Raw genomic sequence first — 14,449 nt, 5'->3', positions numbered from 1 at the left:
GACTTCTGGATGTTACTGACTTGTCTTTTTTCTCTCATTAGCTTTGGTCAACTCTGTTATAATATGTCGTATATTCACTAATCAACAGTGTTCTACCCAGCATCACTGCCTAGAGCAGGCCTAGGCTGGGGATAGAGAAGCATTTTCCTGTTACCCTGTGCTTCTTAGATTGCTCAACGAGGCCTAATCTAATTCAACAGAGGTGAGTCCCAGGACAGAGGAATGCAACGAGTCAACGTAAGACTCCTTATTCATCTTTGGAGATACCTTCCCCTAACAGTGGCCATTTATTCATTGGAAGCCACATTAACTTTCCATGGGAACCACATCTCCCGAGGTAAACAACTTCTTGCAATTTGATTTCCAAAGCAAGATTTTCTTTGTTTTGAGCATGGTTTCTCAGCCTTGGGGGTACTGATATTTTGGAATTGATAATCCTTTGTTGTGTGTGATGGGGGAAACATTGTTCTATACTACAGGATATATATCAGAACAGAATGGATTCTGTTCATTTGATATGGAGAGCACTCTTCACTCAAGTTGTGATAACTAAAATAATATTTTCAGATGTTACCCACTGCCCCTTGGGAGGTACAGTATGTCCTAGCTGAGAATCACTGATTCAGAGAATTAAATATTAAAGGATAATATCATCATATATATCGTCAACATTATATTTTCTGAGGAAAGGCATATAAAAAGAGAGCTTTGATCACTATTTAAACATGTACAACCTGGGGTTTTGCAATGGCACATTTTACCAGGTGTAGATAACTTCAAAAGTTTGACTTCATGTTGAATGATGAATGCCGCATGTGATTGCACCTCTCTGTTCAGTATGAATAAGTCTGCCTATGGGTCTCTTAGGCCTTTCCAATCCAGGCTATTGCTTGAGTTTTCTTTATAATTACGCCAGGAAAAGAATTACCTGACATTAAGCAAAACTGGACAGTGTACAATGATAAAGAGTTAGCAGGGAGAAATACTTCTTTTAGAACTTCCTGGAGGGAAAACAAAAATTTATTAGGGAAAAAGTTCATTGAATTTTGTTGAAAGGTGAAAAAGATTGAAATTAAGTAGGTGACATGAAAAAACCAATTTTTTGAAATGTGGTTAATCATTTCAGCCAACAGAAAGAGAATAGATATTTTAAATTCAGGTATGGAAATGATAAAGATATGTTATATGTATGTGCAAATGCTCCCAGTGAACATCACTATCTGTATTGCAAAAATATAACAATAAAAGATAAAGAAAAACCAAACACAACTCAGCATCACTGTGTTTAGAAAATATTATCTACTTAAAAGGTATAAGAATCCTTTAAGGATCTGAATAAAGCAAAGTGGTTAAACTCAGAATACAATCTCATAAAATAAAACAAACCCAATCAACTTAATGGAAACATACAGATTTCATGCTATGTTTCTCTGTAATTTCAGCATTCTCTTATTTCATTAAAAATTTTAAAATAAATTTCACTGAATTTCCAAAGTATTTTTCTTCCATAGATTTAACAATATTTTTATTCTAGTTTTTCTTACTAGCAGTAATAATTCCTAGCTAACTTTTTGCTGCTTTTTTTATCCAAGTCTTTCAAAAGCCATATATCCCAACATAATTTTCTTTTTCTTATTGAAACATTTTAGATATATTAGTGATCACTGCCTTTATTATACTATAACTCAGGGGAAATAGGTTAATAACCACTTTATGTTGTTAAAATAATTGAAATAATATAAAACATTATTTGTTTGTCCTCATCTAAGAAGTATCTTTATGAAAAATTAGAAGGTATCCATTTATAGAGTGGCTTTTACATAGAAACCTAGAGAGAATAAAACACTAAACAAAACTAAAAGTGTGTCTTAGTTTTATTTTTGTCTATCTGTAAAGTGAAGCTGACATAGACCCATTGTAGTAAATCCAGTAGTTTTCAAACTTACCTTGCAATGACAAAGAGAACACAGCTGACTCCCAAGCAGGCTAAGAGGACATACATCCAAATATCCGGAGACAGAGGGTTGAGGAAGGAAAAGACACCTGGGTTGGTCCCATTGGGCTTCCGGTAAAGGATGCTGATGCCCAAAGTCATAAAGGGCTTGGAGAAGTCAATCACTTTCTCCCGCACATAAGTGATGGTCAGGGGGGCCACTGCCAGGTCAGCCCTCTGTAAAAGCAAAGTTGTCAGCTTCATTATCTCGCTTCTCTAGACTTTCACCATCTAGACTTTCTGGGTACACCTGGTCCCTATTTTCTACTCCAAATACTTTTTATGCAAGATGCTTCTATGATGATTGGCTTTAATATTCAAAACAGGTAATTTACACAGGCATGAGCATGAAATAGCATTTACCAGCAAAGAGAAACAAGAAGGTACAAATTCACACACACAATCACCCAGAAATAAAATGGAAGAAACTGCAGAGAGATGTCTTTATAAAATACATATGAGAAATGGAAGAAATGAGTAACTTAGTCATAATCCTGGTTGGCAAGACAACATTTTGTTCTGAGCCTAAAATCTTAGAACTTTTAAAATCTAATTTAAGCATCATTCAGGCCTATACTTTGGTATAAAGAATGGATTCCTAAATTTTTATTCTCAACTTTTAGCCTTATCTTCCTTTCCAAGTAAACAATCTTAAATAAAGAAACATTTCTTTTGACACTGATTCAATCATTTTTTTATTTTATTTCCTCTCATTGAACATTTTTTTCTAGACATAGAAAATGTGCTTTTGCTTACATGATCTATGAGCTCTTTAACCATCCCATTCCACTCTCCTTTGTCATTCTGGGCTCCATATTTGCCATCTGGGACTAGTTTAACATCGTAAAGGAAACCTAGAATATTTGACAGTTCTTTCAACAGATCCAGGCAATATCCTTCAAATCTGTCGTTTCCATACAGGGGTTTATCTGATTTTCGGTACATCACATAGGGCTCTTCCTAAATGAAACAAACCAAACAAGGAAACTTCATTAGTGTGAATGGAAGGATTAGCTCAGCAACAGCCTGAAATTATGACATATTTGAAGATGGTTCTTAGGAGTGGAGAACACGGAACTCAGTTACAAATTTCATGCTTTGCTAATCTTGCCCTTCCCTTCCCCTGTGCAAATATAGAGCTTTTCACGTACATTTTCTTTTTCTCCTGCTTCTTTGGATGGGAGATTCTTCTTGTACTGCTGGGAGGGGTGCTGTGAGTGAATGGTGTGACTGATTCACAGTCACGTTTAAATTTTTGATCTGAGAAAAACGGAAAGGCTCCAAGGGCAATGGAAGCCCAGATGCTTGACCCCAGCTGTGCCCACACCTGGCCTGCTCTCCACCATTCCTCTCTGTTGTGCCATAACAGCCTCATCTACTTACAAAGGAAAACGTCAAAATCTCCAAATGCATCTGGTTTTTCAAACTCCCTGTTTTAAATGTCCTCATTTCTTCATGTATTTTCCCCCTCAATATTATATCCTTTAGTTTCTGTTTTAGCTAGCCATATAGGTCACTCCCATCTCAAATTTGCTCATTTTTTGCTTATAGGCTTGTTTAATAAATCCCCTCTTTTGAATAAGAATCTTTCTTTTGACCCACTTATCTATAAATTTATTATTTCCTACCTGACTAAATGAAAGTTCATTTTTGCTACACAAATTATAATCATTATTATGCTGTTAACATATCCTGTGTGTTTAGGTTCATCATTAAGTAAACTGATAGTTCAATTGTACAAATACAATAGAAAACTGTATTAGTATAAGTTGATGACAGTGAAAATAGTGACTAGAATAAAAAAGTAGTTTTTACTTAGAAGATAATTTTCACAACTATTTCAAAAATAAGTAATATTCTGCACTAAATAAAACAAGGCAGGCCATAGTGCAAAGGATGAGTTAGAGAGGAAAACTCTAGCCTACTCTCTCAGGAAGAGAAAAGGATGAGAATGAGCAATTATTGGTGCACAGTGACTGGACTGACGTAGGATCAGGGTTCCAAGAGGAAGCAGCCTCTTCGAAGGATAGCTCCCAGAGCAGGTGTTACACACAAAGAGAGCCAAGGAAAATTGGGACGAGATAGAGACAGGGTATTGACAGAGACTCATTGAATCAGGAAGCCAGGAAACCCCAGAACTGAGGCACAAGCAGCAGAGTGCCCCTGGAGCACACTGCAGTTGGACCCAGGATGTAGGCTGGTGGACTGGGTAGGAGCTGTGGTTGTGTAAAACAGAGGTTCTGACAGAAAACACTGGTTGATAGTAGGAAAGAGTCAGGGGGAGAAATCCTCTTGCCTCTCTCCATTTCCCTGGTCTGTGGCTAGACTCTCTTGATTAGACCAAATGAGCAGCAGTCAGAGAGCAAGAAAGAAGAGCTAGATGGGGGTTGACAGGGAGGAATAGCAGGGCTGAGTATGCACTGAAGGGAGGAATCGTCAACTAAAGGTTGGAAGAAAGAATATACAACAATACGTGACCCAGTTAAAAGTAGACATTCTCAGACAGAACTACAAGCATAAAAAAGACAGTTGAAACTTTCTTTTGGCTCTCGCATAGGAGTCTAAATTGTATTCGCTGACTTCTAGAAGGCAACTTACCAGAATAGTGGTGACAATGAGTGTTCGGTTGGCCAGTGAGTCGGTGATATTGTTGGTCTTTTCTTTGTGGCCATCCGTCATGTTAAGCCCACTGTTGGAGTTCCAAATCCCGATCTACACAGAACACATACGTTAGAGGCTGATGACTGTCTGTGATTGCAGTTATGTTAACGAGAGGCGCCTCCTACACCAGGAAGGGGCAGGAGAGCTTGGAATCTTAGATACCAGGACTTCACATCTCTAAATGTGGAAAAGTGAAGCAATGGAACAAAGGCTGACTATATTAGACTAGACAGAATAAGAGCAATTCAAGATGGGAGTCGGGGGAGGCTGTTTTCAGTTATAATTTACTATCCTCATTATTTTTCTTTAAATTAAAAAAAATTAAGAATTTTAAAATGACTTGCAGAGTTTTCTTCCAGTATATATTTGTGGAGCATCTAGTTTTTTATTTTTTATTTATTTATTTTTTGAGCATCTAGTTTTGTACCAAGTTGTTCTACCCACTGGAAGTACAACAGTGTATTATTAAACAAAAATTACTGTCCTGCAGCTTGCATCCTAATTATGCAAACACGATACTACCAAACCAGTAACACCAGTGCCTTGAACCTGTTTTCTATTATTCGATTAGTACATGCGTGCAGTACATAATGATCATAATCCACCCGGGAGCTGGTATTTGTACGCAGCACATCTTCGTTTTAGTTTCCCTTTCCCTCCACTTTCTCTCCTTTCCAAACGTTATGAAGTACAGGATGGAGGAAGCATGGTGGATGGCAGAGACACTGGACACTGGGAAGGGAAAATCAGTGGGAGAAAAGTGTGGTTTAGAAGGTGACCAAATGCTGACTCTGTCTTCACAGAGCAGGCAATGTCGTAAAATCGGTACCTTTGGTGCGACCCATAGGATTTTGTTCATACCTCTGTCATATGGGCCAGAACCCTCTGTTGTTATTATTTGTCCACTTGTCTTATGTGCCTACATGCATGTGGACTCCTGAAATAGGACACTCACTTTTATTACTCACTGATTTTCTATTACAGAACTAATCATAGCATTCAGTGAAGCCCATTGCTCTTTTAAAAAATAGTAACTTGCTGTTTTCTCCAGCAACTTAGTTATTTCTTGGTTATTAAAACTCCATGGAAAGGTTGGTTAAGGATCCCTAATCTGAACACTCAAAATCTGCAATGCTCCGAACTCCAAAACTTTTTGAGTACACATGTGATGATGCTACAGGTGGAAATGCCACACCGAGTCTCATAGGATATGTTGAATCAAAATACAAGTGTATTAGATATTGTATGAGATTACCTGCAGGCAATGCGTATGTTCTGTTATGCTTAGATGTAAAATCCCCGAAAGTTCATGGCTTCAGGGTAGAGGCTTTGAAAGGTGATTGGATCATGTGGACACTACACTCATGAGAGGGTTAATCCACTGAGGAATGCATAGTTGAATGTGCTATGGTTGGAAGAAATGTGTCACTAGGGCCAGGACACAATAGACTTCATCTCTCTTTGTGACTGCTCCGTCTCTGCTTCCTGGCTGTCATGACACAAACCGCTTTCCTTGATCAGACTTTTCTACCATGCTCTTCCTGCCTTGGAGCCACCAACTGTGGACTAAATCCTCTAAAAACTCTAAGTCACAGTAAACCTTCCCTCCTTTAAGTTGTGATTGTTGATTTTTCTGTCCCAGCAATGAAGAAAACGAGTAAGACATAAGATGTATGTGAAGCATACAAGGTTTGTGTTAAGATTTAGGTTTCATCATAAATTATCTTTATGTACATGCAAATATTTCAAATTCTCTTCCCTCCAAAATAAAATTTTCACAATCCTAAACACTTCTTGCCTGAGCACTTCAAACAGGGGATAGTAAAACTGTGTATGGGTTTGTTTAACTCTATAGGGAGGAGCCTGGGACAAAAACTTCAGGAAACTGAGCAATTTGTCTGAGTCCGGTAGGTTTTTACAGGCAGTCTTATGAAATGGAATGCAAGTCACTTGAGAATCAGGTAAAAACAATCAGGAAGTTACCCCACGATGTTGGACATGAAGCTAAACTCTCTGAGCTTTTCTTCTCTAACTATAACACTCTTTGTAAGAAGATTGAGAAATTCAGTTGAGATGATATATGTGAAAGTCTTGGGACCTTGTTAATATTAACAGTAAAGAACATCTAAAGGATTGTTTAAGTAATTTCTTTAATCTTGCCTGTTGTAAAAGAATTGGAATTGTTAGTATGTTTAAATTTAGAATTTGTAAGGTAAAGGAGCTATGAAAAGTATCGCCATATTGAGAACACTGACATCTGGAAAACTCTTTGGGTAGGCTGGTCTGTGTGTGATCCCTAAGTGTATTCCCTCAGTGGAAAGACATTTCTTTGGCTGGAAAAAGAATGAGCTTTGCAGACAGATTTTGTGACAAATCAGCTTTGCGAACTTGGATAAATTAATTAACCTCTGTGCCTCAATCTTCTCAGCAGTAAAAGGGGAAAAATAGGCCTTTTCTGATATATAAACAAAATATTACATGTGAGATATTTACCCCTTTAATATTTGCTTTAGTGCCTAAACTTAGAAGATGGAAATTCATTTGGCATAAACATCTCTTTTAGGGATATAAATGCTTAGAGGAAGTTTCCAGGATTTTCACATTTAACATAAACTATTTCAACTTCCTTTTTCTACTTTCAAATGGGTTTAGTTGATTGAAGAAATGAATGCAGGTTGAGGCGGTTGGCGGTTTAGGAGTATTTATTTCAAACTATTGTGATACTGTCTAAGAAGGTAGCAGAAGCAGGGGATTGCAAGGTAGGTAGGTCAGTACTTTAATAACCTTCAAGACATCCAGAGCATCATGTAATGTCTGTCCTTTAAAATGTGCATAATCAGTCTTTTAATTGCAGAATCTTCAGTTTCTTTGGCTAGTCTTAAACCCAAGAAACAAGGCAATCTATTTTGCTCTCTCTTCTCTACGTTCATCCCCTTTACCACTTTTTTTTTCTGGCAGGGTGGTCTTGCTCCTAGGAAAGACAACTCAGGCTAAATATATTTGTCTCTTAGATTTTTTTTTTTTTGTCTCAAAGCTATGCTTTAGGTTGTGAATGACCCACTTGCAACTTCATGAAGACACTGTGTACATGTAGCTCTTGGTATAATTCTAATTAAAACTTGACTTGGGCCCTGAGGAGAATATAACTTAGTTTTTAATTAAGTAAGTATTGAAAATTGAAGAACATAACTGTTTTCAGCCACTTTGCTCAAGTAATAGGATGTGTTCTCTTTAACTCTTTTTCATTAATGTCATTCGTGTGTGTGTTTAAAAGAACTATTTTGGAGATAGTTTCCGTATTCGAAAATGGCACTGTTGAATTGGTCCTGCAATAGCATTCCTTTCTAAAATAAAGCTTGAAATTGTAGACAAACATAAGCCACAGCATGACGTCTGGCTTCTATTTCTTTTACTCTCCCCAGTAAAAGCACAGAAGTTAAGATGACACTGATGCTGCCTTTTCAATCAACTAAGTCTCAGAGTCCCAGTGGTGCAAACTTCCCTCCATAAAATGAGAAAAAAGAGACACTTTCCCCCTACTATCTGTGTAGCAGAAGAACATTTAAATGTAAATGGAAAGAATGTCACAAAATGTACAGCCTATGTACTGGACACATGTGCAATTTGAATGATCTCCGCTTTCTGTTTTTCAATATTTTAATTAGAAAAAGCAAAGAGAATGTGTGTGTGTGTGTGTGTTTCAAATGTAAGTAGTCCACTGGCTTTCCTTATTAACTGAAATAAATGACCAGGTTGTCATCAAATGATCAGTTCCCTCTCTCTTCTCTCTGAAGCAGCAAGAGCCCTGATAAATGTGTGCTGCCGAGACCAGCAGAGTGAACCAGATGCTCAGACACTGGCATTTGGGTTTTGTTGGAGGTGCTGAGAGGTTGTGCCCCTAGGAAGCAGAATCCCAATTTTCAAACTGAATAGAGAAAACAGACAGTAGTAATTTTCTGGTGAGGAGTAGTGCAGGTGGATCAATTGTGTATGGGAAAACCTCAAAGACTAACCGGCCCAGCCTGCCTCCTTTCACTCTGCATCAGCTGGCGGGAGAGAGCTGCCATTTGTTACTCCACATAACTGAGTGTAGATTTGAAAATGAATGCCCACAGGACATTTAGTACACTTCTAGAATTCCACGCAACAAAGGGCATTTAAAGACTCAGGAGGATCTGTTTTCCAAATATAACAGGAGTGCACATCAACACAAAATACAAAATTAAGGAGTGGGATAATCAAGTATCCAGGGGAAATAAAAATAAATGTGTGTACATATTCTTCATCCTGAAGCATCATAATGTATATTTTGGCCAGGGGTTTGTAAAGATTGCCATCGCCCTCTTTTGCAAAGAATTTCAAGTGAGCTATTCTGTTGTTTTTAAAATGAGGAATGCAATTGAGAAGAGCTTTTGGAATTTAAACATAATGAGGGTGAATTCTTCTTTTTAAAGATGGTGTATCCTTGGTAAGATGTGACATGTTTTTTAAGTCTAAATGAGTCCCTAATCAATAAGTTTAACTATCATCGTTTTTGCTTTGGGAATTTCCCTGGGGATTAGCAAAACACAATTCTGGGTATGTCTAGGTGGGTCACGAAGGCATGACCTAGGATAGTTTATCTGCTACCTGGTCCCTTCCTTTCTGGTGTTATTCCCCTGCTTTGGTTCTTTTTTTTTTTTTTTTATTGCTATCGGGGATTGAACTCATGACCACGTGCTTGCAAGGCAGGTGCTTATGCCACTGAGCTAAATCCCCAGGCCCTAATTTGATTCTTGATGACTATGAATTAAGAAGCTTTGCTCTGCCACATCATGATCTTTTTGACTTGGATCCAGCTAACCATGGACTGATACACATGAAATCATGAGCTGAACTAAACTTCTCCTCCTTTAAGCATGTGTCCCAGCCAAGGGAAAGCTGACCAGCACACCAGCATGCTGTAGAACCCAGGTTACTGTGGTTTTGGTGAACGATCATACCACAAAACAGCACACGTGAGCTCAGACACTGTACAGTGTGGTCAGTGATACAAAGTCAGGAAGGAAGTGGCACAAAAATGTAAACAGGCAAGACTAGGAAATTACATTCTGGGATGTTTATAGCTTAAAGGTAAATGGAGAGTATTTCCCCTTCCTTGTGTGAAATCACAGTGCATGAAGTTCCTTTTCTACATTATTTATTTGAATTAATTCAACATTACACAAACTCCTCAGAGTCTCAATCTGGATGAGTGTAATTAACTGCTTTCTGGGTTCCAGTTAGGGTCCTCTGTTTACTAGCAGTGAGAAAATTAGCCCACTTTCTGTGTGCTTCAGTAGCAAGGAAGATTATTAAACTCATGTTTTTTACAATATAAAAAGAGCTCATCTATGAATCTACTGAGTACTGCCAAGAGGGAGACCAGCCTTCAGGGTATAGGAAAAAACTATTTACACTTTTTGTGACTCACTTGATAAGATGAAAGTGAACCTGACAAACTGTTGAAGCTGAACAGCCTAAAGAAATTTAAGGACCATCCATCAGTCCACGGACTTTACAGGGGGAGGGGAGAAAAGAGACAGAGATGGAAGGAAACACAGAAGATGAGAGAGGGAGAAAAGGGAGAGGGAGGAGAAAAAATGGAAGGCAGTGTAATGCTAGCCTATCTCTGAGATATTTTCCCAACCTAAATGCTGTTAATGTCTGACATTTGTTTGCATAAATCTACGCACATGCATTGGCAATATGGTGCCGCTATATAGTAAACTACAAAACAGTGGGTGTTATAATTTACAAGATAATCTCATTTTCCTTCCAAAGTTCCTAATGTTTTGCTCCTACAGAAACTGTAATTCTAAGATAAGTTGCAGTGTAATACGATCTGAAAAAGGTAATTTGGAAAAGAGACAGCTCCTAAGAAAGGGGCATTTCTGAGAACAGCTCATATTTTGTGATGGTGACATTTGAGGTGTCCTCGTCGTCCACGGTTTGAGACTTTCTGTCTGATGGATCAAACCTATAGCTGTTTTCATGATCCTTGGGGGAAATGTTTGAGAAGTATTTTGAGAAACAATATAAACAGCACATGTCTGCTTCTGCTGCAGTTACCTGTTTAGTGACTGATCCTGCCTGGGAGAAATAAAAATAATCAGGGAGAAATATTTAATCTGTTATTACCTAATCCATCACTATTGAACCCATTGCACATCTGTTTTGAATTGACAGAATAGGTAGAGAAAATGTTTAATCACCTGTGCTGTTCCTTTATAGAGAATATCAATCGAAAGCTGCAATTGGAGGGTTCTGGTATGGAAAACTGGAATGGTGGAGGATTTTGTCATGGTTATTCTCATCCCCCCCCATCCTTAGGTGTCCTGGCAGGGTCATCAGAAGACAAACTTTCCACACTCAAGACAAGCTCTTAGTTACCTTTATCAGCAGACTCAGTGTTCAGAGGGAAAAATAAAAATATCAGTCAATGAAGATAGACTCTCGAACCCAAAAAGTACACCCTGTGTGAATGCAAAGGGTTATATTCTATAGCTGTTGTCTTGAATTTTGCACCTTAATTCATTATAAGGCCAACCAGTTGGTACAATAAATAAATGGTTCACAGTGTGAGTGGAGTAGAAATGAGTTGGTGGTAAGACTTAAAATTTCATGTTTCCTTTCATACACCAAAAAAGTGACCTAAAAATTTTTTATATTTTAAAGCCAACCAGTTGGCACAGTAAATAGATGGGGTGCATTAAAATATCTTAATCATTTCTTCAAAAGAGCTGCTGAAGCATTGAGTGGGTCAGTTCACACCCACAGTGAAACACACACACACAAACATACATGCACACACACACACACACACACACACACACACACTTCTAAACTGGAAGAGGATGATGTTGCATGATGATTTACTCTTTAATTACAAATTTTCAGGCAGCAGAAACTTGAGAGCAAATAAAAAATGTGTGTTTTTTTCTGATAATTTCCCCTGTGATCTCTGAGGGAGGCTAGCAAGGAAAGACTGGACATGTCCTCTCTTTGCTCCTGAGAGAGGTGTGTTGGCTTCCCCCAATGCCCCAGGACCCAATCAACATTCTCAAGAATGAAGCCCAAGTCACCTGAAGAAAGAAAACTTATTACAAACAATGAAGAGATAAGAAACAAACAGAAAACACTTTCATCTCATTAGATTTTGCCTTTGATGGAAAAAACCCATAGAGTGTGTTTAATATTGGCAAAGTACAAATAGCTGTGAAAAACGTAATAATATCTCCTTCTATGTTATCTCCTGTCTGGGCCAAAAAGAGGTTTCCTTAAGAGCTTTTCTTCTCCTTCAGCGCTGTACTCTAAAAAGAAAGGAGCATTCCTAAAGAAGCAGACATTTTCTTTAAAAATAAATTACAGGCTTTTAGACCATAATAAGTATTCTTTTCTTTGGCTGGCTCCAGCCCGAATCCCACAGCCATTGTGGAGACCAGGTGGATGCCTTGTTCTTTGTTAAAACACCAAAGGTTTGCTGCAGATTTAAGAAGAAGCCAGGGGGTGGGGACAGGGAGAGAGGAAGAAGGAAGTGCAGCGTTTTTGAATTGAGAAAACTGCCTGTATACTGTGCACTCTTAAAGGTGCAAGAATTATTATTACTATTTAGAATTATTATTGGTGTTTAGGATTATTTTCCTCAAATATTTCAATACCAGTGGTAACCTTTTACTGCACTCAACTTAATTAACCTTTGTTTTAATTAATGATATTTGAAGGGACAGGGTAGTTAGGATCTCAAAGAGAAAAAAAAGATAGAAAATTGTCCTAGTTAACAAAGGCTATGAAAACCTTGGTTTCATAAAAACAAACAAACAAAAACTAACTACTCCAAAGTAAGGAAGACGTTGATCGGTTCCAAAGTCACGTTTTATGTTAGGAAGACTGTCTTGTTCAATACCTTAGAAAAACTTGTTATAGAGTTGTGTTGATCAGAGGATTGTTTTGGTGACTTCAGAATCATTTGTTCCTTAAGACTACAGGTAAGACATAAAATGATATGTGTTAATTTCAGTTTGTACTATGAATACTGAAGTTGGCATAAAACCTACAGAGAAGTCAAATTCCCTTTTTTGTTTGTTTGTTTTCTGAGTCTGGGTCTTCCTGTGCTGTCCACGCTGGCCTGGAACTTAAAGTCCTCTTGCCTCAGCCTCCTGAGGAGGTGGAACTATCTTTTTCTTTTATCATTTACAATTGTGTTACTCAGGATAGAAACTACAATAAAAATTTAAACTTTGAAATAGGGAATTACCACTAAAATAATACTAGAGTGAGAATCCAACATTAAACTTAGTTGAATATTTTAGCTATTGACCTAAAATTAAGGATGCAGAGTTAATTTGCTTCAGGAAGCCACTTTGCTGCCAATCTCAGAATGAAGTTAAACTTGATTTCTTAGTAACCTTTGGATGCTATTCTATGACAAGCCTAGACTCTATTTCTTAAAAATTATGAGAAATGGGCCTGACGACATCCACAATAGATAATATAGGCATCTATGAATGCACACTTCCAACATAAATCAAGCACTGATAAACGTTAGCTAACATTTCTATTAGCACATGTAGCTTAGGAATGTAGCACGTCAACTTCTATCTGCAGATAAGGTAGAAGAACCTAGAAAATTTAAAATAAATGAAAATACTGAAAAAAACAACGTTACCTCTCCCCAACTTGTCTGTACAATTTAACTAAACTGTCTCAGCCGTGCTTTTATATTTTTATTCTTTACTTTTTGTAGCACTGGGACTTGGACCCAGGACATTTGCACTGAATTGTACCCCAGTTGACTAAATCATTAGCTATTAGGCCCAAACTTTACAGTCCTTCTGCCTCGGTGTCTTAGTGCTGAAATTATAGGAATGCATTTCCTCACCCAGCTTGAGTTATAGTCTTTACTTAATGAAAGAATTAATGTACTTATTATCAAGGAAGTTACCTTTTCAGTTCCTTCTTCTTTGAGACTAATAATGTCCAGATCAAAATCCTTCCTCAAGCCATCCGTCTTATTAAAGATGATACGCCCAGTCAGGCCATCCCACCGAGCCTGAGGAGAAGAGATGTGGCATTACCGCTTAACAATCATCATAATCTAAAGGCCATCAAAACTGTAACACCTCAAATTCATCACGGTGTCCAATTATTCAGCTCCATCATAAACCACTGCTCAGCTTCAGTGGCTGGAAAGCAGGACACGTCACCGTTTTATTAGCATTCATTTATTTTGTCAGTGTTAACATCTTAACAGCAGTCAGACCTGTTACAGCAGCAACCTAAATGGGCAGGATGAAGAGAATTGCTGCAAAACACCCTGCACACGGGGTACCCAGGGTCCAGGGAGTTGTCATAGTCTGCACCCTGCACACGGGTACCCAGGGTCCAGGGAGTTGTCATAGTCTGCACCCTGCACACGGGGTACCCAGGGTCCAGGGAGTTGTCATAGTCTGCACCCTGCACACGGGTACCCAGGGTCCAGGGAGTTGTCATAGTCTGCACCCTGCACACGGGGTACCCAGGGTCCAGGGAGTTGTCATAGTCTGCACCCTGCACACGGGTACCCAGGGTCCAGGGAGTTGTCATAGTCTGCACCCTGCACACGGGTACCCAGGGTCCAGGGAGTTGTCATAGTCTGCACCCTGCACACGGGGTACCCAGGGTCCAAGGAGTTGTCATAGTCTGTTTGCAAGGTCAACTCCAACCCTTCATTTTCTATTAAAAGAGACGAGGTGTGACCCAAACATACAGTGAATGTTTAAAATAAAAAAATAGAGC

The 14,449-nt window shown here is 38.4% G+C and overlaps 1 protein-coding gene across 5 annotated transcripts in view; it reads right to left on the bottom strand.

Moving 5' to 3' along the window:
• Grik1 (glutamate ionotropic receptor kainate type subunit 1) overlaps nucleotides 1-14,449 on the bottom strand; it is a 378,892-nt gene that overhangs the window by 41,888 nt on the left and 322,555 nt on the right. For all 5 annotated transcript variants that reach the window (XR_010048588.1, XM_063252525.1, XM_063252527.1 and 2 more), the window contains exons 8-11: nucleotides 13,617-13,724; nucleotides 4,592-4,705; nucleotides 2,750-2,953; nucleotides 1,947-2,170 (exon numbers count right to left, since the gene is read on the bottom strand). Coding sequence is in view for 4 of the 5 variants with exons in the window: in XM_063252525.1 (XP_063108595.1) it covers nucleotides 1,947-2,170; nucleotides 2,750-2,953; nucleotides 4,592-4,705; nucleotides 13,617-13,724 (650 nt within the window). In the remaining variant the exon portion in view is untranslated. The remainder of the gene's footprint in view (nucleotides 1-1,946; nucleotides 2,171-2,749; nucleotides 2,954-4,591; nucleotides 4,706-13,616; nucleotides 13,725-14,449) is intronic.

This window comes from Cavia porcellus, unplaced genomic scaffold, assembly GCF_034190915.1.
Source record: "Cavia porcellus strain 051 isolate PalLab524CR breed Dunkin Hartley unplaced genomic scaffold, mCavPor4.1 scaffold_7, whole genome shotgun sequence".
Lineage (NCBI taxonomy): Eukaryota > Metazoa > Chordata > Mammalia > Rodentia > Caviidae > Cavia > Cavia porcellus.
Note: the sequence above shows the minus strand (reverse complement) of the source record. Positions and strands in the feature narration are given on the sequence as shown.